The sequence below is a fragment of the Lissotriton vulgaris genome, chromosome 1_1 (assembly GCF_964263255.1).
Source record: "Lissotriton vulgaris chromosome 1_1, aLisVul1.2, whole genome shotgun sequence".
NCBI classification, from domain to species: Eukaryota; Metazoa; Chordata; class Amphibia; order Caudata; family Salamandridae; genus Lissotriton; species Lissotriton vulgaris.
In genome coordinates this window covers 1998534253-1998561475 of record NC_141685.1, presented here as the reverse complement: position 1 = coordinate 1998561475, position 27223 = coordinate 1998534253, and the positions used below count along the sequence as shown (strand labels likewise).

At 44.9% G+C, this 27223-nt stretch overlaps 1 protein-coding gene across 1 annotated transcript in view; it reads left to right on the top strand.

The window, feature by feature from the left end:
- DHTKD1 (dehydrogenase E1 and transketolase domain containing 1) overlaps positions 1–27223 on the top strand; it is a 1474452-nt gene that overhangs the window by 773772 nt on the left and 673457 nt on the right. Inside the window, exon 10 of the mRNA XM_086919908.1 lies at positions 22214–22353. Within this exon, the coding sequence (XP_086776034.1) occupies positions 22214–22353 (140 nt within the window). The remainder of the gene's footprint in view (positions 1–22213; positions 22354–27223) is intronic.

Below are 27223 nucleotides of genomic sequence, written 5' to 3'. Positions count from 1 at the left end.
TGATAGTATGACTTCGTAACCTGACACTCTTTGCGTTGTTAGTGTTGTCTTGGCTTTCTGAATTATAGCAAAGACGGCGTGCTCAGTGTACAGTGTCAACGGGGATCCCATGACAATGGGAGTGCTTTTCTCTACACCGAAAGCTGCAGCGGCAAGAGCTTGCTCGCAGGGGTAATGACCTTTCAAGACAGAGTCTAGCATGCCGCTGAAGTATGCGATGGGCTTGTGGGATATTTTTGAGTAAGTACAGCAGTCATAACCTGACCGTTGCAGTAAGTGAACAGGTAGAACTCTTAGGTGTAGTCAGGTGAGCCAATACTGGTGCGTTTGTTATTTCATCTTTTAACCCCTTAAGCGCTGCGCCCGTCCAGCGGCCGACGGCACCACTACCTCGGGAGTGCTGCCGTCGGCCGTTGGACGTTCCAACTGCACCTGCGCAATGGAACGTTCAGCACTGGAGCTGGACGTTCCAAAGCAGCTAAGGTGTTAACTGCTTGAAGGATTCTGTCATTTCAGGTGTCCAGTATATTTTGTTGCGTCTGTCTTTGGCTGCTTTAACTGCTTTCAGCAAAGATGCTGTTATCATGGAGAAATGAAAGACCCACTGACAAACATTATTGACTAGTCCAAGGAACTTCTGCATGTGTTTTACAGTTTGGGTCGCTGGGGTGCTTTTTATGGCCTCAACTCTATCTGGCGTGACTCGTTTCCCTGATGCTGATAGTAATGTGGCCTAGATAGTGTACCTCTGTTTGGCAGTACTGAAGTTTGTTTGTGTCCACTTTGTAACCTCTGTGAGCTAACGTAGTAAGCAGAGAGATGGTGTCTCTTCTGCACTGTTGTTCTGGGGTGCTGCAGAGCAAAATGTCGTCGACATATTGCAGCAAAGTGTTCTTTGACAACTCTGTTGAAGACGCTATGGGACTCCCAGTATCACTGGGCTAAACGTGTATACGTCATTTGCACCCAGCAGAACGAGAAAGCCAATAGGTATTGACTGTCTGGATGAAGGGGTAGACTGAAAAACGAATTTTTCAGGTCAATCACGGAAAAGTACCGAGCTTCCGGGGGAACATTTGTGAGGATAACAGAACGGTCTGGGATGATGGGAAACTCTGCATCTGTTTGGGCGACTGTTGTGTTTGGACAATCATGGGTGTTTGGAGCTGTACTTACTGTTTTATTGAGGGGCAGGTTGGGCATAGGTGTACAGTATCTGGGGTTGCTGTGGGTACATTGGTTGTTGTTGTTGTTGGACTCGTGGTGGCGTTTGTTGGGTGGGGCCCATAGATTGCTGGTCTTTGTCTCGAAGTCTAGTACGACATTCTCTCTGCATATGGCCTACCTTGTGACAATAAAAACAAGTGCGTTGCCCTAGCTGCAGTTGGGCCCTTTGCTGTCCCATTCCATTACCTCTTCCCTGCATGCCTGTGTTTCTGTTAGTATTGTTTCTGTCATTGTTGTAATACTGTTGTTGGTCATTACCGTAGGCAGGTTACACTGCTATGTACTGTACTAGGGGCTGCTGTTGCACATACTGCACGGTGGGCTGTTGTTGGGTCTGTACATACTGTACTGCCTGCTGGGGTGGGGTCTGCAGGTATTGTATGGCTGACTGTGTTTGCTGTTGGGGCTGTACCTGCGCGTATTGTATGTGCTTGCATCTGCTGGGGTGCAGGCTGTGTATTAGTTGTTAGTGCGTTCAGGGCATTCTGAGGGAATGTAGTGACTGCCGTCATCTGATTAACAGGCGCTGCCAACATGACTGTGTCTGGGGTGTATTTTTTCTTGTTAAGTTTCTGTTGTACCAATTTCGCAGCTGCATTCTCTATAGTTAGCTGTCTGCTCTTTTCCTGTTCCATTTTATTTTAGCAGAAATGTATTATGTGATCTTGGATCTCAGGCCATGGTTTTGCCTCCATGGCTACTAACCCATCTAACTTTTCCTGTACTTCTTCTGGTAGTCCTCTCTTGACCATGTGGTAAAAAAGCCTGCTATTCCGTCCAGCGGCGTTCCATGAGTCTCCTAGCTCCGGATGCCATTTCTTTCATCTTGGAAATAAAGTTAATCAGGCCCACATTTGTTTGCTTTTTCAGTGACATGAGAGACCCAATATCTGGGACATCCGGGAATTTTGTTCGCAATTTGGCCCAGACTGCTGACCTTATTTTATCAAATTGTTCTCCATCGTACTGGGTGTCGTTCATAGTTATTAGCCCTCTACTGACACTTTAGAAAATTTCTTCTGCTTCCCCTCCCATGAGGGAGATGAGCAAACTTTTCATATCGCCTATCCCTATGTTGGTGCCTGTAGTATTCTTTTCTAGGGCCACTATCCATTTGCTAGCACCCTCCGCGAGGGGTGGGAGGCTCTTCTTAATGTGTTCTTTCTCCGTCTTGGCATCTGATGTGTAACTTCTGCATCTAGATCTTTTGGCCTTGTGAGGTCATGTTGTCTGGCATATTTCTGCCAAATCTTTAGACTGTCCCTCATATAGGCATAATCCCAATCCTCATCTCCTGCCCCCTGTAGGATGCATTCTACTGCTGTTGCCAAATTCTGCGGGTCACATGACCCTTCTCTCGGCCATGGGAGCATCTGCGGGGCCAAGGACTGTCCAACCTGCTAAATCGTCTGTGAAAGGGTTAACAGCATAATCAGAACCTTCGCCTAGTATCACTATCTCGTTGGGTGTTAGACCATTGTTTTGCAGCGCACATGGTCTGCTGAGGAACATGCCGTTACTCCTTCTGGCTCGTGTGTTGCGCATGGAAGCAGTGCCAGTGACATCATATATCATGCCGTCTGGACGCCCCTGTGTTTCTAATACCATGAGGCTTTCTAATTCTGTTGTCCTAGTCCTCCTTCTCCCGCCTGTAATCCCTGTACTTCGGAATTCCTGCTGTTGTTGGTAGAATGGGTTTGTCGTGTTTGTGGCACGTGACTGGCTGGATGAGTCTAACATGGCTGTGGTGGATGGTGGGCCAAACGGATCTACCGTAGGTGCAGTGTTTCGTGGCGGTGGCTCTGGTTGTGTGAAGCGGACCTGTGTTGTGGCATTTGTACGTGTTTGTTCCAGCGCTGCTGTCTGAAGGCAAGGGGAGCTGCCGCTGTGGCACAGTCCTTCATTCCTGCCCATGTCCCCAAAGGGATCTGTGCTCAGTATGGGTGTGGACGGGGTGCAAGCTGTCTGCTGTGCATTATGGCCCGGTCCTTCATTCCCTTCAGTATTCCTAAAAGGAACTGTCTGTACTGTGGGTAGCTGTGGAATGCTTATTGATGCTTGTGTATTTGATTGTTCAAGGCCGGCATTTCAAGTGTTTCAGTTATTCTATCATTTATTTGTTCAATTTTTAGTGACATGCGTCGGAGTGCGGGAATTATAGTATCGGTATCGTGGTTGGGTGATATTGGTCTGGCGAATATGTCTGTACTGGTGTCTTCAGTCGGACTGCACTCCAGACTTTTGCTAAAGTCTGTGGTCGTTCTCCATTTGCCATAATGGACTGGTAGCTGGGGGGCCTACTGTTCTCTGTCCATATGCTGTGTTTGGATGGTCAAAAAAGGGGTCAGTTGGTCGTCTGTGTTTGTGCCGAATACTGGCGGCTGGTCTTGGGGGGCGGCCTCCCGCTCCCAGAGCGGTGGGGTCTTGTCATTACGGAGGCCGTTGAGATCAGGGTAGTGGTGGAATGAATTGTGAGACGAGGTGGATGAGTGGTGAGATGGCTTGCGTGAAGTGTTTTAATGAGAGGGACTCACTGTCTGAACCTTCATTTTATTCCTCGGCAGGTGGGACAGTAATGGAAGTGGGAGTGAGTTGTAACGTATATTGCGCGTTTATTTGCCCAGGTAGTCCTGGCACTGTGGCATGTAGTGTTGGACTAGCACTGGTGACAGGTTGTAGAGGCGGGGGGATGGCAAGGGCTGGCACTGTGACAGGTATTGTTGGGCCACTGCTGGTGCTGGGTGATGCCGGTGGGGCTGTACTACATTCAGCAACAGGTGGAGGGGGATCAGAAATGGTAGAGAGATCGCCTGGGAGTTGGTTGTATCCAGCAGTTGGCATATTATTCGTGGTACAGTGTAGGTCTGGCTCTTCAGTTTGGGCGGACGCTATTGCGGTATACATGCCATTGGCCTGATATGGTGGATTGGCCGAAGGAGCAGGGGCCATGGTAGCAGTGTGTTCCTGTGTATTGTCTTTAAAGATGCGCCAGAGATCTAAGGTGGCCTTTCTTTTGTGTAGCTTGGTGACAGAGTATTTGGTGTCTAGGAAGGTGGTGGCATGCTCTAGGATAGTTTTATCAAAGCTTCCTTCTGAGGGCTACGGATAACTCATGTTTATGGTCAGCTTATGAAGCTCCCTACAATGTTTGAGTATGCGTTGATCCTGTCCACCGAATGTTTTCATAATATGCTGGAGGGGGTCACCATGATGAGATCTCTGAATGGGTAAACGCAAGATAAATCTTTTGCTGGGGGTGGGGGGAGGTGGTGTTGCTGGGAAATGCAGCCTATGCTTCTCCTTCCTTAGTGGCTGTAGCTAAGATCAGGCACAAGTTCACCTTCTATACCCTCAAGGATCTGGTCATAAATACCGTTTTGTAGCTCGAGGTTTTGAGTAGGGGTGCAGCCAGGGAACTGAAGTTGGCCGCCAAAGCAGGAGCTAGCTATTTTGGACTTGAGTGGGTGTCTGGGAAAAAAGCTTGATAGGATTGTCGGTCCTTCCCAACCTCCAAGGTTTAGGTTAAAATATATGTAAAAGCCAGTAGTTGTTTTGTATACAGTAGAATTCAGTATCCTATTCATAGGGACACTAGTGTATAGGCAATACTGTGGGCCTGTGAGGGGAAGTATTATTTGTTTGCACAGAAGGGTGGGTGTACTCTGCCTATGTATTTTTACCCCAGACACTGGGAAAGTTGGGGAATCGATCTTGTATAAGTTTGTCTCCTACTTCACAAAAAACAATCTGCATAAGTATTAGCCTTAAATCAAATTCGCCAGGTCCCCGATATAGTCCCCCAGCTGAAAAGTCAGGAAATTCAAGATTATACCAGGCAAGGGCAAGAATAATCTTACTCTGTATGGGATTTCGGGGCCAGGAAGAAGTAAATGTGGTGGGGATTTCTAAGCCTGGGGATAATAGACGGATATGTATGTGGATACTATCAGTGTTTTGAGCGATGAAACGCCTAGTATTCTTTTCTCGAATACTGCCTAAAGCGCTTGCTTTGGGCTTGTGACAAATGGGTTGTGCAAATGTATGGGAGTATACTATTTGCATTTGTGTTTCAAGGTGTTCGGTGCTGGCTCACGGGGGCATGAAAATTCTGGTGCGATAGAGTGATCTGTCTAGTATGACTGTAGTCAATGTTGAGTGCCTGAAGTATTGTGAGAAGGACCGTGCTGATGAGGGGCATCACGTGAATGAAACAAGACGGGCGACCGTTATTGTTGATCAGGAATATCGTGGTATTGTCAAGGGGATTACCATTCATTCCCTTATATGAACTTGGAACTGTATGGTGGGCTTTCAAGGTCAGGCAGGGATGCAGGGCCTGCGGGATCTTGCAAGTTGTCGGTCAACAGTGCTCTTAAAAGAGGTGTTGTATCGTTCTCAGACTGTGGGTGGAAAGAATAGGAGTCGGAGGCAGAGGGTTGTAGGGGAGTCGGGATCTTCAACTTCAAGAGGTGGGATGGACGCTACTTCAGATGAAGCAACTGACTGTATGGAATCCAATGAAGAATCCTCGTCAGTGATAAAGATGGGTGAGTTGGCAGGATGGTCAGGGTAACCTAGGTGATCAAAGGGAACCGAGTGGGGAACAGATAGGGTGGAAGAATGAGAGGCTTCGTTGGTGGATAACAGGTGAGGGCAAGTGGTATCTGGAGATGGCGGGGTGAGAGCTATATCTGGGAGGGCGTCGTAGATGTCGTTCATAGAAATTGCAGAGATGCGAACTTGGGTGTTTTGAGTGAAAGTGATGCCTAAAATTGCCCAGGTGGCTGTTCGTATACCTCGGAGTGTGTCATCAAGGGGAGTGAGTTCGCTAATGGTAGTATTATAGACAGCCTCAGGAATTCCGTGAACAAACTGGATAGTGCAATTGATAAGGCGTGGTGGGGCGTTGGACATCACGGAGACGGGGGTAATAAACATCGCTGTTATAGGAGGTACAAAGAGGAGGTCAAGGGAGCACGAGGAAAGGGATACTATTCCCCCCTTTGGGCTATCAGTTGCAGAGGCAAATGATATAGAAATGTGAGCGGGTGGATGGGACAGGCTGGAATGGAGGGCAATGGAGAAAGTAGGGTGGTGTATGGTGGGGTGTGGAGCAAGGGATCTACCTAGCAGGGCTGAAGTATAGAAAGGGAAGGTGTAGTCATCAGTCAGCCTAGACAGCAATGAGATGGAATGGAGGTGATGGCAGTAGGTAATGGGATTAGGTGCAGGGGCGAGGCAAAGGTTTGCGCTATGTTAATAGGGAAGCACAAGGAGACAATTTAAGAGGCACGTACACAATGTGGCACAGAGCAAGGCACTGGACAGAAAACATAGACCAAAAAGAAAAAAAAAATAACAAGGAGGATCAATGCATTGAAAAGTAAATCAAAAGGATATAAAAAAGATGCATCTTGAAAAAAATGAAAGTACAGTAAGAAGGGACCTAGATATTAAGTCTCACTATACCCGGTGGAACAGCATGAAAATTAAGTGGATGTGTAACCAAAAACCATGAAAGGCAAAGCACAAAAAAACTGCGAGAGGCAAACCCCGGGCTGGGGGGGGGGGAGGGGGGTTTGGGCGTGGTGGGAAAAAGCAGAGGGAAAGAGTGACCTGTGGTCGGAGAAGGGGAGGGGGGGTGTAGTTGAAGCGAAAAAGAGGAGGAGGATGGAAGGGGAAAGGAGAGAAAGAGCAACTGGTAATAGCAGTCACCAGAGGCATGGGTCAAGGAGGGGTGGGGGCGCGAAGGAGCTGATCAGCAGTGTCAGAGAGGGAGAGAGAGCCGCTGCGCCAGGGGAGGAAGTGAGCGATAGTGGGTTGGTGTGTTCTGCAAATGGCACAAGTTACTTCCCCTTTCTGTGCGTTCGCAGGAGTTGACAAAGTCCGTCGGTGGAGCAGACTAAAAAGGTGAAGCAAAGAATAAATGGAGACACCCAAACCTTGCAAGAAGATATCGTGTGGAGAACAAAGAAAAAGAGGAAAGGGCGTGAAGACAGCTCTCATGGAAGAAGGCGTGCAGGCAGTCCTGCGTGGGGAGGCACAGGCAGGAAACAGGTGGCAGAAGGCGAGAATGGCGCAAGAGATAAGAATAGTCAGAAAGGAGTAAGAAGATGAATAATAGACATCATCCTTGTGAAAAAGTGGCAGACCTCCTCTCAGCGTAATATACCCTTTGATACACATATTCAAAAATAGAAACTAAAAATGTCAAAACAATGGAGATACCAATACCAGTTACAACAACCTATTCATTCATTCCAAAATCTACATACACATCCACTCATTCACCAACATTCTATATAGTCACTCATACATGTACTCACTCATCATATGTACTCATACACCTATACATCCTGTTACACACTGATACTCAACCATAGAGTTACTCACACACATACTCACACATGCAAATAAACTATCAAACACCCATTTACTTGCATATACGGCTGTACACACACACCACTACACTTACTTCTACAGAAACGTACACATACTTACTCTCTTAAACAATCACTTATAGAAAGACATACTTATTTATACAGGAACTCTTCCAATCTCTCACTATCACATATACTCACTTATATACATCAATACCCACATACACTAGTTTAAAACATATAGTTACTCATAAAGATACTATTGAGACAGTCATTCCCTCACTAACACATCCATACACGCACTCATCCACCCAAACAGTCCTGCACACATGCTGTCTTCAACATCCAAACAGTGAGTCAGTCATTCATGCATCCATGCGCTAAGTAATATCGATCACCGAACAATACAGACACTCATACTGATACTCAAAAAATCAACTAATAACCCATATACACACTCATGTAGCTACTCACCAACCCATGCAGCCACTTGTACACAAAGTGAGACACTGATACAGATATTTACATATTTAAACATTTCTCGCTAATACATGTATTCACTGACATACACTTAATAATTCAGTTATACAATCAATTTTACACAAAAAAACATCCATTTAGACACTTATTTACCCATTTATTCTTCCATTGACCTTTAGATATAAATATATAAAAAATATTTATTTTTCAGAAAGACACACATTCACTGGATGATGTCATCAGTGATGTTATCAGTGATGTCATTTGAGATGTCATCAGTGATGTCATCAGTGATGTCACTGGCCATGTCATGAGTGATGTAATATGTGACGTCATCAGCAGTGCATTGCGGGCGCGCGAGTTATAGTTAGCTGAACTAACTATAACGGGGGAATTTGAATGGTTTTGTATGAGTGAAATGTCCAGCTAACTATAACGTGGCTGAAACCTATGTTTTTTTTTAGTGTGTATGTATGTATATATATATATATATATATATATATATATACATATAGGGTTCGTGTGGATTTGCATTTCTTTGGATATATGTATATGTAATGTTTTTATGTTTGGAGAGTAAATTTATTTGCAGAAAGATGGGACAGCAATGGGTTTTTCGTTAAGTCCTAGTTATGCTTGGTTAACAATGGGTTGGTGGGAGCAAAAGGTGGCATGGAGTTCCAACAATGACCAACATGTGGAACAGATAATATCATGGTTGAGATAAATAGACGATCTTCTCATCATTTGGGATGGCTCTGTAGAGGAATTCAAGAAAGACTTTAACATCCTCAATAACACCAACACCAGCCTGCATTTCATGTATAACATCAGTAAGAATCGGGTAGTATTCCTAGACACCGAAATCTATATTGTGGAAAACAAAGCGCATACTACTTTACACCATAAAACTTCAGCAAGCAATGCAACGTTGCATGCAGAAATGTTCCAGCAAGCCACACTGATCAAGAGCATTCCATATGGTGAGCTTTTGATGATACGACGGGAGACCACGAATGGCAAAACACAGCAAACAATCGATGCTCAGATTGAGGAAAAAAAATATATTAAAAACATATTAACATCTTGTATAGAAAGAACTGAAAAACAATCAAGAACTAAAATAATAAAAAAACAAACCGCCACAGCAAGACAATTAAAAAGATGTAATACGACTAATTACAACGTTCTCAACAGAATCAAAACAAATTTAAAATATTTTCCGAAAGAATTGGAATATTTTATGCTTAGACGAAACTATTGCAAATATTGTTGGAAATCATCCAAAAGTAACATATAGGAGAGCAAAAAATCTCAAGGATGAATTAGACCACAGTCACTTTGGATCAACAATAAAACAAAAAAGATGGATGGATGTCAAAGGATTCTTCAGGTGCTCTACTTGTAAAGTATGTCAAATTGCACAAAATACGAAAGCGATTGTAATGGCAATCCAGAAAAAGTGGAGAATTAACCAACTAATCAACTGTAAAAGTTAATTTGTTATCTATATAATTGAGTGTCCCTGCAAACTCAAATATGTGGGAAGTATGGTTTGCGAACTCAAAAAATGCATCCTCGAGCATGTGAGGGCAACAGCAAACAGGGATCTGAGCTATGCTGTTGCCGAACACATGGAAACATGTCATGAAGGTGACTTGGAAACAATTGAAATTCTACACCGTGGAAATGGTTGATCGCCATGTGAGAGGTGGCAATCGGGAAAAGACGTTGAGACAAAGGGAATTGCGTCACATATTGTCCTTTAGGACTCTGGCCCCTTTTGGCCTTAATAAAGACAAGGAGATACCCTCACACCTATAGCAGGCCTAAGGATTGATCAATGTTGACCCTCTTAACATGACATAAATGAAATGAGAAACTCCCCTCCTTTCTGTATATCGCAGAAGTGGGTTGATTGACATATGATGTAGTATTGTCATCTCCTTTCTTTTATACTAGGTTTGTAATTCAAATTTAGAAAATAATGTTTTGGATTAGTTTAAATATAACTTTTAAAAAGGAAGTCATGGATTTTAAATCACAAATTCATCAATTAGTTGCTTAGGTCCACCTAAGAAATAGGAAAAATCTTTATCATGGATCACATTGGTACTTTATAGCCCACTAGGGTCAATACAAAATGGTATGATACTAAAAATTATAATGCAATGTGATCCTGAATGTTCGCCCACCAGAGGGAAGGTTATACAATCCCTATAGAAGAAATAGTGCAAATTGTTTATAAGATTCTCTATTTAAGACCCTGAAAGCGGAAAACCTTTTGTATTAATATATATATATATATATATATATATATATATATATATATATATATATATATATATAACCGTAAATGTAAGGTTGTAACGTGTGTTAACATCAGATGCAATTAATTTTCTATGCACACAACTTTGTTTTATTTCACTTAAAACAAATACACTACAATTACCAGAATGCCAAGCGCTTCAAATTAGGATGTGATGTAACATCATGTGAATAATTCAAATAGAGGTTTGACTGATATGCCTTGGGTTATTGTAGCGTGTTGGAAAATGTTGCTGCCTAAATAACAATGAAGAGCATAACATTGATTTACCAGTGAGTGCACGTGGTTTCTTTTCCGAAAGGGATAATTGTGACAATTTCATAGCGGCTGGGCTCTGCCGTCTCCACTCATCGCACCGTCAAAGAGTGCGGAACATTGGAAAAAGAGCCTTTGGTTTTGGATATATATGTATATATGTATATGTGTGTGTGTGTGTGTGTATGTGTGTATATATATATATGTATGTATGAATATGTGTGTGTGTGTATGCATATATATATGTATATATATATGTGTGTATGAATGTGTGTGTATATATAGATATATGTGTGTGTGTGTGTGTGTGTATATCCATTTCAAGGCTTCATTGCGTCAGCACCCCAACACCCTTATTCGCCACTCAGCTGTTTTGAGGTATCAAATGGGATGCAACATCTTCTTTAGCCACTATGTATGCTCTAGAGTTGGGTACTTTTACAAGGCTAACCTATTTTTCAGAAGGGCCGGGAACAGTAAAGCTATTTCACAGAGCCCCTGTGTTGCTTTGGGCTGAGCTCCGCCCTCATTGCAATACTTTTTTATATTTTTCTTTTTAATAGATTTAATTCCCACTGTTGTATCTATACACATTAGCTGATCTTGGTTATGACATTCATTTGAATAAATTCTATAAAAAATAAAGTATGGATTGTTGTTTGTTTATAATATAATACAACTAATAATTCTGTAGTCTCAAAGAACTGATCGCTGTCTAGTATAACCATCTTCAAGTAATGCGTAGATGGTCCATTGGTTACAACTCAGCAAATTGCTTGGCCACAGTTCATAATTTGGCTGAGCCTTCACTTTGCTAGAAGGCTAGGGTTTCTAAAATTAGCCAACTTAGGAGGGAATCAGCTGTTCATCGTAAACAGATCATGGCACACTGGCATCAACTGAAAAGCAAATTTGTCTCATATTTGAGGAAGAGAGGCGTAATCCATCTACAGATATTTTCAGTCACCTGTCTCAAGCCTAGTTGGACCTGAATACCATAGTTATATAGAGGTTGAGAAATAGAGGGAGAAGGAGGATAAACAAAACTAGGTCGGCCTCCAGTTACATGTAGCAAAAGATCAGGAACCCAGGGTGATGGATTCAGAGACCTAGTTTGTGTGTTATGGTTACTGCATGATTTATGTCGGTGTTTACCAAAAGAAGAAAGAAAAATTTCTTTCTAGAGTCCCCTCACTCACCGGGGTTTCCCCACGGTGACATGCTTCATCATTGGGGCCATCCCAGTTCTCTACGAAAAGGGGCGTGCTGCGACTAGCGAACTACAAAGGAGCACTATATTTGTGAAAAGACTATGTGTGGTGTAAAGTGATGTGGTGGTGGAGAGGGTGTGTGTGGATTAAAAATACCATGCTAGTGGGCCTCAACAAATTTTATTCTGCTCCTAGTTTGGTATATTAAAATGGGGGTGACACTGCTATTCAACCTGTAATGGGGTCAAATCAGTGTTCTATGGTCAACATGTTTCAAGCTCCCCAAGCTTTTCATCAGGACCATACAGGGTCCAGCCCTGTATATACCACTCCTATATTCAAATGAATAGGATTAGTGAGATTATTATTTATGGGTTGTTAAATTTAAAACATGCGTGTTATACATACGATTTGTACCTTAACGATGTTTCTGTAAAAGACAAGGACACATAGTTAGTGGCAAAAGTCCCCTCCTTAAGAGCGAGGGGGTCACACATATGATTCACATTTTTTCTAGGGTGGCGGTGTCCCTTGTGCACCTTATTGGCGCGTGCGGGCTCTCAAGTCCAGTGCATGTAGAAACGAGCGATGTGAGATTTGTGGTTCGTGAATTCACACATATAAACAACACAGGACTTAATGTGACTATAGACAAGACACACAACACATATATCAATTTTCATCATGGTAAAAACATATTTACATGTATTGGTGCTTAATAGCACTTCATGGTCTCTGGCGGGGGCGGGATCACCTCATGGAGGCTTTGCTGTTGGTTTTAAACGAAATTGTCAAAATAGCGTTTTCACGAGGAAATTGCGTATTTGCAGAGAGTATGGGACCCTCGCTTTGATCAGGAAGTGATCGTTCCAGCCCGCTTTTTGTGCAAAAAGTACTTACTTCCTTATCGGCGAAACCGCTCGGCATTACCTACTCGTTCCCCTCCGGACCGCATATTGTCGGTGGTAGGGTGGACGGTGTATTTGAGGTTGCCGCGTTTCCGGGTTTGGGAGGTTAGTGAGAACTAGACTGCTCAATGCTTCGCGGCCATTTTGGGAGGACGTTTGCTTTTTCGGAACAATTCAAGGGTTGATGATTTACACAGAACAACACTTGTTGGGCCGTAATTTCAGTTGCTTACGGGAAAAAATCAATTTACATTCATTATCTCGTGTCAAGCTTTCATTATTTTATATTTAGAAACTCGTAAATAAAAAACGGAAAATTGTTTGTTTTCTATATGATGGGGTTTCTATTAATGTCGGTCTGCATTCCTATGGTAACTTAAGCTCTTAATCCCTTCCAAGTTATCAGGGAATTGGTATGCCATCCGATTTTCCATTATTTTCGATGGTAACCCAGGTGATACATGTCTAGTGTTATTCAGAATCATTTAGTTAGCCACGTTAGTCTCTAAATGCACCCCAGGGAATGTCGTCGTTTAACCCATGGGTGTCTGTGTGTAATTTGAATACCCATCTTTGTTACGTTCATGTAGAATTTTCTCCTGGTTTTCTTTATTTTTTACACTCTCCAACACCACCCATGTCAAGTCATTTGGTGTGTGGAGCTTAAGTTACCATAGGAATGCAGACCGACATTAATAGAAACCCCATCATATAGAAAACGAACAATTTACAGTTTTTTATTTACGAGTTTCTAAATATAAAATAATGAAAGCTTGACACGAGATAATGAATGTAAATTGATTTTTTCCCGTAACCAACTGAAATTACGGCCTAACAAGTGTTGTTCTGTGTAAATCATCAACCCTTGAATGGTTCCGAAAAAGCAAACGTCCTCCGAAAATGGCCGCGAAGCATTGAGCAGTCTAGTTCTCACTAACCTCCCAAACCCGGAAAAGCGGCAACCTCAAATACACCGTCCACCCTACCACTGACAATATGCGGTCCGGAGGGGAACGAGTAGGTAATGCCGAGCGGTTTCGCCGATAAGGAAGTAAGTACTTTTTGCACAAAGAGCGGGCTGGAACGATCACTTCCTGATCAAAGCGAGGGTCCCATACTCTCTGCAAATACGCGATTTCCTTGTGAAAACGCTATTTTGACAATTTTGTTTAAAACCAACAGCAATGCTTCCATGAGGTGATCCCGCCCCCGCCAGAGACCATGAAGTGCTATTAAGCACCAATACATGTAAATATGTTTTTACCATGATGAAAATTGATATACATGTTGTGTGTCTTGTCTATAGTCACATTAAGTCCTGGGTTGTTTATATGTGTGAATTCACGAACCACAAATCTCACATCGCTCGTTTCTACATGCACTGGACTTGAGAGCCTGCACGCGCCAATAAGGTGCACAAGGGACACCGCCACCCTAGAAAAAATGTGAATCATATGTGTGACCCCCTCGCTCTTAAGGAGGGGACTTTTGCCACTAACTATGTGTCCTTGTCTTTTACAGAAACATGGTTAAGGTACAAATCGTATGTATAACACGCATGTTTTAAATTTAACGGCGCATAAATAATAATCTCACTAATCCTATTCATTTGAATATAGGAGTGGTATATACAGGGCTGGACCCTGTATGGTCCTGATGAAAAGCTTAGGGAGCTTGAAACATGTTGACCATAGAACACTGATTTGACCCCATTACAGGTCGAATAGCAGTGTCACCCCCATTTTAATATACCAATCTAGGAGCAGAATAAAATTTGTTGAGGCCCACTAGCATGGTATTTTTAATCCACACACACCCACTCCACCACAACATCACTTTACACCACACATAGTCTTTTCAGAAATATAGTGCTCCTGCGTAGCTCGCTAGTCGCAGCACGCCCCTTTTCGTAGAGAACTGGGATGGCCCCAATGATGAAGCATGTCACCGTGGGGAAACCCCGGTGAGTGAGGGGACTCTCAAAAGAAATTTTTCTTTCTTCTTTTGGTAAACACTGACATAAATCATGCAGTAACCATAACACACAAACTAGGTCTCTGAATCCATCACCCTGGGTTCCTGATCTTTTTTTTACCATAGTTATATCTCTTGCAGAGAAGGCATAGGTGGAATAAAGCAAACAGAATGATGCCCTTCAATCCATTCCAGTCCAAATAACTTCAACTGGACTATTTACCAATCCGTTGGATATCACCGTAAAGTTTGCTACTTTTATAAAACGTTATACTCCCCCCAACAACAAGACGGATTTTTTGCAAGAAGAAACAGGCTGCTTTGATCAACTGCCATTTCCCTGCCTTACCAAAGAATGAGCAAATTCCCTTGAAAGCATTATCAGTGAAGAGAAGGTTTAAGAGGCCTTTACCCCCTCCCATGCTCGTGACGGAACCGTTCCGTCATGAGCCTCGGGTGGGCTGTGCTGGTGACGGAACGGTTCCGTCACGGCCCGCTCGCCGCGCCTGACGTTCTGAAGCGCGGGCGGGCCGTGACGGAACCGTTCCGTCACAAGCATAGCTCACCCGCGTGCCGTAACGGAGTGGTTCCGTCACGAGCACGGGACTGCCGCGCTGCCCCGCCTCCCCCTTAGCACTGCGGCGGAATAGCCGCCGCAGTGAAGGGGTTAAAATCATGCCAGCAAGATAAGCCCCAATGAAAGAATTATTTCCAGTTAAATACTATAAAACAAATGTACAGATTCTGCTTCTATATAAGCCCTCGGTTACATGCATTGACAGCATCAGCTGGTGAAATTAAAATATTGCCTTATGTAGACATCTTACTACTGCTTAATAACCCAGAAACGTCATTACCTAACATACTGGACATTGTAAACCTATTTCCAGTTACAAAATCAATTGGAACTAAAATGTATCCCTACCTTTGAACCCAATAACATCTTCAACAGTTATAAACTGCTACAGAGGGATCATACTGGCCATGGTCCTGTACCACAATATGTTACCTGGGCATTCAACTTGGTACCGACTCGAGGGCCCAAAGAAAAGGAATGATGTGCTGGTAAGAGTAACACGTTGAAAAATAGTCTTGCTTAAAGCTCTGGCTATTTGAACGTGTCCAAACAATTAAGATATTGACACTGCTACTTTTTAACTATCTTTTCGGGATGATACAAATATTCTTTCCAAGCTGTCTGTTACTCAGACTAAAGAGAGTTATCAAAAACCACTAAATTGCAGGTGGACGTGACATCTGGCGGGTTAACCCTGCCTTAAATGACTCTTAACTACAAGACACATCACTTTGCACAAATAACTCACTTCTTTTTAAAGGATTTGAAGAGTCCAGATTGAGTAACAATCGAATAACATCTTATTGGAGGGAATAATGACGAAGGGCTGCTTTACATAGGAGCCAAAGTTGCCACTTGTGCATAGATGCCCACATTTTCCACTGGGGTTCCTTTGTCTTGATCAACAGAGCACCAGAGTCCTAGGTATCAATAAATAGTAATCCTTGCTTGGATGGAAGTCCCAATTAACACAATTACTGCCTTTGGTGTCAGTTGTAAGGTCAGTGTTCGAATCTCCTTAGTTTAGCTACTTGTGATGAGGAAACCTGCGGTGTGAATCAGCTGGAGACGTGTTAAAACAAGGAGAGAAACAGAGGATCATCACCACACATCCTCATACCAAAAGCACTAAAACACTACAGGGACATCATTGGAAGCTGGGGAAATGCTCACGTTTGTCCTGCTCTGCGACCTAAAATAAGCTAGGAGGCCAACCTTAATGGTTGAAGAAGCCTCACCTCCATTTTGTGGCTCATTTCATCACCAACAACCTCACCCCACCGAGGCAAGCTAATACTTCCTGGATAAACTCATCCTTTCCTGGGAGGGAGTTGTGGATAAAGCTTAAAACTGGGATCCAAGTGATCTTAAACATACCTCAGGGTAAACCTAAAGGAAATACTGTTATTGCTAAGGGCCATAGATATGGTTAAAACAATATATTGGATTATTTGGGTACAAAACCCCTGTCATCCACTACACAGCCAACATGTTTCTGCACATGCAAGTGCCTGAAAGCACCTAAGGACATTCATTAGTGCTTGAAAGCATTCTAGGGTGTAAATAGAATGACAATACTGATCATTTCTCCAGCTTATACCACACCTGTATGCTAGAAAGATGGAGGTCAGGTGCAGTTGTACTGGCATTGATGATGCTGCAAAAGACATTGGAGCTGGTGAGAAGATGCACTGACACACTAGTGCTGAGTGGCAGGACACATTTAGCTTGTCAGAAGCCAGTCCTAAAGGAGAAGAGCAGTGTCTGGCTTATTTAAGGCGGTCAGGAACAAGTTTAACCTGAATGGGAGTTAACGCTTCTCAATAATCTCCGTCGCAGAGTAGAAGTTCGGTTCAGTGCTAAAATCAATCACAGGCACAGATAAGACTAGAGGTGAAGTCTGATAGATTTGACAGTGGCACATCATGAAGGGCATATTCTGCTGGTCTCCCTCATTGTAGCTATTCACAGTCCAACAGTGAGCTACAAGCGCAAGAGCCTCCACTCTACCTACAAGGGACAATACTCCTGGATGTCTTGAACTTCAATTTTACGGCTTAGTGCAGCCAGTCATTGACATTTCTTTGACATAGAAATCCCAGTGTCACAGGTTCACCTGCTGTATTGGCAGGAGACCTGGATCCCAACGTGACAGGCTGTTGTTTAGTTGGAGATGGAAGTCACTGTATGCCTTTTATCTGTCCATCTTGTTTTGAGAAGCTGTCCAGAGGTGTAGCTAGCCTGTATTCCTCCTGTTAAGTCCCATGGAGTCACCAACACAAACTAAGACTGCTATTTGACTAGTGCTTAGGAGTGGGGTTGTCAACCTCACAAAATAACGAGCTAGCAGCACTATTCCCAGAAGCACAGCTTGTCTGAATCCCAAAGTATGACAGAAACTTCAGACCTCTGCTACAAATGGAAATGACCTGAGGGTTTAATAGACCTTCTTCTGCAAGAGAGTGATTGGTTTCAGGAACTTTAAAAATCTGCAGCTCAGTTTTTCACAACTTCCTTAAAACAATTGAATCCAGCTGAATAAGCTATTGGGGCAAGTTACTCTCATCATTTCTTAAGTTATTTGCTTGATTTCTGTTGGACCAGGAAGGGGGACATCCACATATTAGTGAGAGGCCACCTGGATGGTGTACTTTCCTGGCCAAAATGGTGTGTGGTCCCCCAGCTGGTTAGTAAGCGTCCCTACTTGCCTCTTGGCTCCTCTCCCAATTCATGAAATGCAGTGTTGTTTGCATGTTATTCATGCCCTTATTTTAAGCTGCATGCTAGACTTGTTCAGAAAGGACCTTGTGTGGTTGGTAGCGCTTTGCGCAAAGGCATACACATCTTAAAAAGAGATGCAAGTCTTAAGCAGGATAGTGGCTGAAATTGCCCATGACCCTAATGGCTTAAATCAAAGCATTATGACCAGAGTTATCAGCATAAGGAAACCTACATTACAAGATGGAAAAAACAGGACGTGATTTGTAGCGAAAACAAGACCGGAACACCATATATGTAGTCATCAAGATCTGCAGAAGCATGTTTCAATCTTGGATAATAGGTAGGCTTAAAAAATTTACATGGTAAGGAATGTGTTTTCTTATGGTTTAACCCTGTGTGTGTGCGGTATTGGGAAGCTCTGTTAAACAACTATAGAACCACTTTCTTTTTTTTTTGATAATCAAGTTTATTGGAACAAATCACAAAATATATTGGCAGCACAATCAGCTACGGTATTGAGGTAAATTACATAGGGAAGAAGGACGACCGAGACTCGTACAACACTTTGGGAATGAAAAAAGCACTTTCATGCAAACTTTCTTATACAAGACGTGTTCGCGCCCCTCAGGGCACCAAGTTGAACCACTTGCCCCATATGTTACCAAAAAGCTTGAGGCGGCCCCGGGCCTCAAAGAGGGGTTCCTCCTGAGTTCTGCACCAATCCACTCCCCGTCTCCGTTTCCATATAGTAGTTGGCTTGGCCTGAGACCAAAGCGCCGCTATATCTCCACTGCCGTGCAGAGGAAGCGCTTATCAGCCCGAGAACCATTGAGCCCTCAAACACACCCAGGATCAGGCGTAGTGGGTCGTGGGGTACCTCCCATCCCAAGGTCTGTGTAAGCTCTAGCTCTACCCCTGCCCTGAATGGTGCAAGAGCGGGGCATTGCCGTGTCATGTGGTAGAAGTACGCAGGAGCGTGATTGCAGCGCGCGCAGGATAGGGACGGCCGCATACGGGCGCTGTATAGGCGCACTGGGGTGAGGTATGCCGTATGGAGGTAGGAAAGTTGAACTAGGCGCAGCTTGGAGGAGGTCGTCAGGGTCTTGGGAGCCATAAGGGCATCCCTCCAGTCTGCGTCCTCCAGGGGGCCCAGCCACCCCTCCCAGCGGGCACGCAGCAGGTCCAAGGATGCAGGGCCATTGCTCTCCAAGGAGTGGTAAATCCGCGACACCCCCCTCTGCCTAGATTCCCCATCATCACTTGGGCCTCCAATCAATCAATCAGTGACACTTATAAAGCGCGCTACATACCCGTAGGGTCTCAAGGCGCTGGGGGGGGAGGTGCCGTTACTGCTCGAACAGCCAGGTCTTCAGCTTCTTCCTGAAGGAGAGGTGGTCTTGGGTCAGGCGCAGGTCGGTCGGGAGGGAGTTCCAGGTCTTGGCGGCCAGGTAGGAGAAGGACCTTCCTCCTGTCGTCGCTCTTCGGATGCGGGGGACGGCGGCGAGGGCGTGGTTGGCTGATCGGAGGTGGCGTTTGGGAGCGTAGAAGTTGACTCGGCTGTTGAGGTAGCTCGGGCCTTGGTCGTGTAGGGCTTTGTGTGCGTGGGTGAGGAGGCGGAAGGGGATTCTTTTGTTGACGGGGAGCCAGTGAAGGTCTCTCAGATGTCCGGAGATGTGGCTGGTTCGTGGGATGTCGAGGATGAGTCTGGCTGAGGCGTTCTGGATCCGCTGGAGTCTCTTCTGGAGCTTGGCGGTGGTGCCGGCGTAGAGGGCGTTGCCGTAGTCCAGTCGGCTGGTGACGAGGGCCTGGGTGACGGTCTTTCTGGTCTCGGTGGGGATCCACCAGAAGATCTTCCGTAGCATGCGTAGGATGTTGAAGCACGCTGAGGAGACGTTGTTGACTTGCCTGGTCATGGAGAGGGAGGAGTCCAGGATGACGCCCAGGTTTCGTGCATGGTCTGTCGGTTTGGGTGCGGTGCCCAGGGCGGGAGGCCACCAGGAGTCGTCCCAGGCGGAGGGTGAGGAGCCCAGGATGAGGACCTCCGTCTTGTCCGAGTTCAGTTTCAGGCGGCTGGTCGTCATCCACTCGGCTACCTCTTTCATCCCTTCGTGCAGGTTGGCTCTGGCGGCGGCGGGGTCGTTGGTCAGGGAGAGGATCAGCTGGGTGTCGTCGGCGTAGGAGATTATGCTGAGGTTGTGTTTGCGTACGATGGCCGCGAGGGGGCTCATGTAGACGTTGAAGAGGGTGGGGCTCAGAGATGATCCTTGGGGGGCGCCGCAGATGACTTCGGAGGCCTCTGACTTGTAAGGTGGTAGGCGGACTCTCTGTGTTCTTCCGTCGAGGAAGGAGGTGATCCATTCCAGCGCCTTGTCCTGGATGCCGATGTTGCTGAGGCGCCGTACTAGGGTGCGGTGGCAGACCGTGTCGAATGCCGCGGAGAGGTCTAGGAGGATGAGGGCCGCTGTTTCTCCATTGTCCATCAGGGCTCGGATGTCATCGGTGGCGGCGATGAGGGCGGTCTCGGTGCTGTGGTTGGCTCGGAAGCCGGACTGTGAGGGGTCGAGGGATCCGTTCGTCTCGAGGAAGGCGGCCATCTGCTTGTTGACGGTCTTCTCGATGACTTTGGCTGGAAACGGGAGGAGCGAGATGGGGCGGTAATTCTTGAGTTCGGTGGGGTCCGCTGTGGGTTTCTTGAGTAGAGCGCTGAGTTCGGCGTGCTTCCAGCTCTCGGGGAAGGTGGCTGTGTCGAAGGATGTGTTGATGATGTCTCGCAGGTGGGGTGCGATGACAGCGTCGGCCTTGTTGAAGACGTGGTGAGGGCAGGGGTCGGTCGGTGATCCGGAGTGGATGGAGTTCATCGTGCGGATGGTGTCTTCGGTGCTGATCGGGGTCCAGGCGTGGAGGGTGGTGGTGGGGGGGGGTGGTTGTTCGGTCATGGTGTGCGTTGGTTGGTTGTTGAAGCTGTTGTGTATGTCCGCGATCTTGTTGTGGAAGTATGAAGCGAGGGAGTTGCAGAGGTCTTGCGATGGGGACTGAATTCCGGGAGGGAGGTGAGAGAATGAATGTGTGTTCGGAGGGCATGCCTTAGCTGTAAATTTTTGGCGGTGTTGTAAGTCTGCAAACAATCGAATGTGGTCCCCTAACCAGACGTCTCCCAGCAACTAAATCCCGATGAGGTCCCATCGGCGGAAGTCTCGGAGTGACGAGACCTCCTCCAGCCAAACACCACTCTACAGAGGTGTCTGCCTGGTGAGCTTCCGATCCCATTTCGTATGGCGTAAGGCTGTACGCCAGACCATAAGTAATGTTGAGTGATGGGGGGGGAGGGCCTGTGGCAAGGGGGTCCCATAAATGTAGGCTTGGAGCAATGGGAAATCCATTGTCCCGAGTTCCACCCGGTACGCCGGGTCGGACCAGCCTCCCGCGAACCAGTCATGGATAACAATGAGCTTTGTGGCCAGGTAGTATAGGTGGAGATTGGTTACCACCATGCCCCCATCATAGGGAGGTATGCGGCAGTGTGCCAGAGACAATCGTGACCTCCCGCCACCCCACAGAAACCGGGTAAGGGCACTGTCTATTTCTCTGAACCAACCCCCTGGGAGATGAAGGGTGATATTCTGTAAAATTGTATGAAAAACGGGGTAGGACCATCATTTCAAAAAGGGCGCTCCTGACAATGGGATTGAGGGGGAGGGATTGCCACTTCTTGAGGTCCACCTTTGCCTTAGTGACCATATAGAACCACTTTACAGGGCATTTATGCACAATGGGTAAAGATTTGAATAAGCTAGAACCAGGAGTAACACGTTAATTATTGAATAGTACATTATAGTTACTGTTGAAGGAAACGTTAGTACTGCAGACAGGGCAGATGGACACATTGTGTGATTTAGTTTAAGTGATTCATTGTGAGTAAACAAGTCAATAAAGTCCTGCATTTAGAATGTTGAAAATGTAAATCAATGTCAAGAAACACAGCAGTCTGCCTATCCCAGTAGCTGCTGCAGTGTGCTAATATCTGTTCTGTTATCAACTTGCTGAAGTGACAGTCAAATTGTATAGTCAAATCCTATGTGATGGACTATGAATTAGAGCAATGCATTGTTGATGGAATCAATACTAATCTTTTGTTCCTATTTCCCATCTAGGGTTTAATGTTCGAATAAGTGGGCAGGATGTTGGTCGTGGGACCTTCAGTCAAAGGCATGCAATGGTGGTTTGTCAAGAGACCAACGACACATATGTTCCTTTGAATCATATAGCACCTGAGCAGAAAGGCTTCTTAGAGGTACCAAACCTATTGTAATTATTCATCATGTCATGCTGACCAGAAACATTTCTGTGATTTTGTCCTTCTTATGCGAAGATATATTTCAGATAGAGACTTAACATTTTGTATTCAGTATGTATTGTATTTTATAACACATATACTGCTTACATTCACATAGTCTAGATTGGTTAGCTAGGAGGTGTTCTGTCAACAATATTTTAAAGGTGGATTAAAGTTTGTGCAATACAGAATTGAACAGGGAGCTCATTACATGGATTAATAAAACCACTTATAAATTACAGAAAACATAAAGAATTACAAGGAGGGAGAGGAACCAATACATAGAAGAACAGGGTGTAGAATTGGGGCGGAGGGACAGAGTGAGCTTGTTTAAAAAAAATAAAAAGATTAGAGGGCACCATCAAATCTGAGTAAAACGGGCATATATGTGCTTAATAGTGAGAGAGAGAAAAAGACCAAAGTTTGAATGTTCTTGAATGCAATGACCATTATTTAGGAAGACAAACACACAAAAAGGAACAATAGTTGAGATGTTAAAACACCAATAGTTAGTTGAATAGTTACATAAAAGCAAAACAAATGAGATCTGTTTCTACAAATGCTATAGATGTGGAGTTAACGTTTTTGAAAATATGAATTTATTTTCAGGAAAAATTAGGCGAAGGCTCAAGTACAAAAGCAAGTTCAGGCAGAGGTAGAGAACCACAGTGGAGCAGGTGAAAATGAAGTACCAGTAGCAAAGAGGCAGGCTAACAGTTAAGCTTAGATTGAACGAGAGGAAGAGAAAATGAAACAGTAATGATGTTATCTCCTTAGGGGAAGGACTTAAATCCAAAAGAAAATGTTACAGTGAATATAGGAACAGTACTGAGAGAAGTGTAGGTAGCCCAGGACATATCTAAATTCAAATCCTGTGCACACATTTCAGAGTAATCAGTCCTGGTGTCAGAACCAAACAATTGAGTCAATGTTCATGCGAAAAGATGAGATTTATAAATCAATCTTGATCAGTACATATAACATAAACCAGACGACACGTGTTTCGTCACACCGTGTAGAAGATGTGACTCTTTAGGGCTGTACGTTTTCTAATGTAGAATAGTGAGTCGCAGTACCAGTGTTAATTCCAACCCGGCTGCGACGAATAGAGGATGATGTAGATATCAGGTATGGATAAAGGATCCCTGCTGGACGGTACGTACCAGCATGGGAGTGACTGAGGACGGATGCATCCCAAGTAAAAAATGCGGAAGTCTATAGTTCTGCATAGACAGCACGGATCGGTGCGGCGATCTAATCCAGATGATCCAGGTGGCGTATAATAAGTCTCACTTACAATCGTACACGCTTCAGCGCCAGATCTTCCTTTCCATTAACCCAAACCCATCCTTTTCACTCATATAGCCCAGGACATATCCTTGGGTGCCACCAAAGTAAGAAGGGTGGGTTGAAGATATGGAATCCTCCCAAAGTACTGAGAATGTGCTGCCAGGTACATAAGGATTGAAATACTCCTCGTCAAAAGCTTTATATATTTAATTGTTTGGTGTTTTTGTTGAAAGCAATTGGAAATGACAATTTCACAGTTACAATAGTATAGCATTGATCAAAACATTGTACTGGAACCGATTACTCTAGGGAATAGAAGGAAATAGGAGAAGACAGAGAATGCATTGAATTCAATAATTTTGTTATTTATTTATTTATGTATTTATTTACTGGCTTGTATAGCGCTGGTATCGACTCCCATGGGAGCATCTCCGCGCTTTTGACATCTGCCACAGTGCGATCGAGAGAACGTGAGCTGTCTAGGAGCTGAAAAGGAGGGTCTTTAGCATCTTCCTGAAAGGAAGGTATTCTGTGCAAAGCCTTAGGGAATTGGGAAGGCTATTCCAAAGAGACGGTCCAGCTATTGAGAGAGCTTTGCTGCCCTGTCTTGCCTTCCTTGCCCTAGGCACTACTAGAAGGCCTTGTTCGCTCGAGCGAAGTGGGCGGGAGGGCTTGTAGGGGACAAATTTGGTGGCCAGGTATGCCGGGCCCATACCATTGAGACTCTTATGTATGGTACAGCAAACCTTGAATTTAGCCCTCTGTCTGATAGGCAGCCAATGGAGCTTTTCCAATAGGGGTTTAGAAGGGGAGCGAGGGGGGGCATTTAGGACTAGACGGGCAGCCGTATTCTGGACTACCTGCAGTCTTGCCATGACTCCCTCATTGGCAGCTAGCAACAGGCCGTTACAATAGTCAAGACGGCTTATGACTAGTGCCTGTACCAATGTTCTTCTGCTGGTATCTGGCAGGAGGGGGAAGATTTTGCGTAGCATACCAATTATGTGGAGGCAGGATCCCACCACCTGGTTGCCGTGTTGCTTGAGGGAAAGTTCCTGGTCCAGCCGGACCCCCAGGTTTTTTACAGATGGTTTCGGCTCTGGTACTGGGCCAAGGTCTTGTGGCCACCAGTCCGGAGTCCAGAGTTGTCTTACCCCCCCAAACAACATGACTTCCGTCTTTCCAACATTGCATTGTAAAAAGTTGGAAGACATCCAGTGTGCTACCGCTTTCATTCCCAAGGAGAAGGAGTTCCTAACTTCTGGTGTTAAGGTTTTAAAGGGAAAGAGGAGTTGAGTATCGTCAGCATAGGATATGGGAACAAATCCATATGCTCTCAAGATGTTGGCCAGGGGTGCCACGTATATGTTGAAAAGAGTTGGGCTCAAGCATGAGCCCTGTGGCACCCCCTTGGTGATCTCAACTTCCTCTGACCGAAAATAGCCCATGGTTACCTGTTGGGTCCGATTGGTTAGGAAACTCCTTACCCATTCGAGGGCTTCATCTTTTAGGCCGATGTTCTCCAGCCTGGTCATGAGAATGGGGTGAGATACGGTGTCAAACGCCGCAGACAGATCTAGTAGTACCAGGATGACGGAAAACCCCCCATCCTGGTACATATGCAAATCGTCTCCGACTGACATTAAAGCGGTCTCCGTACTGTGTTTGGGCCTGAAGCCCGATTGCGATGGATCCAGTACTCCTGCAGACTCAATGTATCTCGACAGATGTTTATTCACATGTTTTTCTGTGATTTTGCCCAAGAAGGGGAGTAAGGATATTGGTCTGAGATTGTTAAGCTCACTCCAGGAAATGGTGGTGTTTTTCCTGAGAGGTTTAACCAGTGCCTTTTTCCATCCAAGTGGGACCTGCCCCGTACTAAGTGATAGATTTATTAATCTCTGGATGGTAGGTCCTAGGGCTATAGCTAGAGTGGGCATAATACGTGCTGGGATAATGTCTGTGGGGGAGCCACTCTTTATCTGGGACGTAAGCGCCAGTACTTCCTCAATCTGAATAGGGGAGAATACAGAGAGGGAGTTCTCAGGAGGGAGAGGACTAGCAGGATTTGTTATGAGGTTGTTTGTAGTACTGTATGTCGAGTTGGAAAGTAGGATTTTGTCATAAATGGCATCGATTTTATTTGTAAAGAAGTGGGAAATATTGTCGCATAATAGTTGCGATGCCACTTCCGGACTTTCACAGGCAGTGGGTTTAGTGAAGGTCAGTAAAATCTGGTACAGGGTCTTGGAGTTATTGCCGGCCGCCAAAAGCTGTGAGGCTATGTGGCTCTTCCGTGCTGATCGGATTTCTTTGTGGTATGCCTTCAAAGACTCTTTGTAGATATGTTTGTCGCTGTCTAGGCGGGAGACCCTCCATTTCTTTTCTGACTTCCGTGTGGCTTGTTTGGATAGTCTCAGACTTTCCGAGAACCATATCTCCTGTTTAGGAGTGGGCTTAGGTTTAAAAGTTCTCAAAGGGATGGTCTTATCAATTATATGCGACAGCATTTCTTCATATTCCTGTAAGGCTTTGTCTATGTTGTCATTCCCACTCATTGTGGGCTTTCCAAATGCTTTACAGAAGTCTTCCTGAGTTAATCTGTGCCAGGGTCTTCTTTTACAGGGTAAGGTATGATGTTTTTGGGTGTGAGGGGTGGGAGGGGGGGTGGAGAATTCCAGAACATAATGATCTGTCCAGTCTACTTGGTAAGGGAGGGAGCATTCGATAGATAAAGAGTTAGTGAAGATTAGGTCCAACGTGTGTCCCGCCGTATGGGTGGGCCCGTTGTTGACCTGTTTTAAACCTAGTGAGCTTAAATCACTAATAAAGGTTTTAACTTCGGAGTTGTTTACGACCTCACTGTGAATGTTGAAGTCCCCTAAGAGAAGGAAGTCTGAGTTATCACATACATAGGGTGCCAGAGCTTCCATTAATGTCACAGAGGTGTTTTTACATGGACCAGGGGGGCGGTATATTAAAGCTCCTTTCCTGCTAGATTTTGTGGAAAAGTTAAGATTGAAAATCATAAGTTCTAGTTCAGGGGTACATATTTCATCCAGAATGTTAACACTGATTTCCTCCTTGTGTACTATCGCTATCCCGCCACCGATTTTCAATGGCCGATCCATCCTGGCTAATTTGTAGCCTATAGGGATTCCCAGTGTTATAACGGGTGTTAAGTGGGGTTTGAGCCAGGTTTCTGTCAAGAAGCATAGGTCCGGCTCCCTGCTGGAGATCAGATCCCATACTTCGACGGCATGTTTTGATAGTGACCTTATATTACAAAGCATGTTTTTATTGGTGAGGGCGTTTTTACTGGTGGTCTTAATCTTGATATTGGTGGAATCATCAGATAGATGCCTTATTTCAGGTTGATAAATGTGAAAGCGAGGATTAGAAGTATGTGCTATGCTCGTGGGGGCCTCAAATTGAGTTTTACAGTGACGACAGGAGAATGGACCCTCAATATTGTCTATCATCCTGTTAGAACAGTCACTGGCGGAGTTATGCAGTATATTTAGTAGTACCTGTGAGG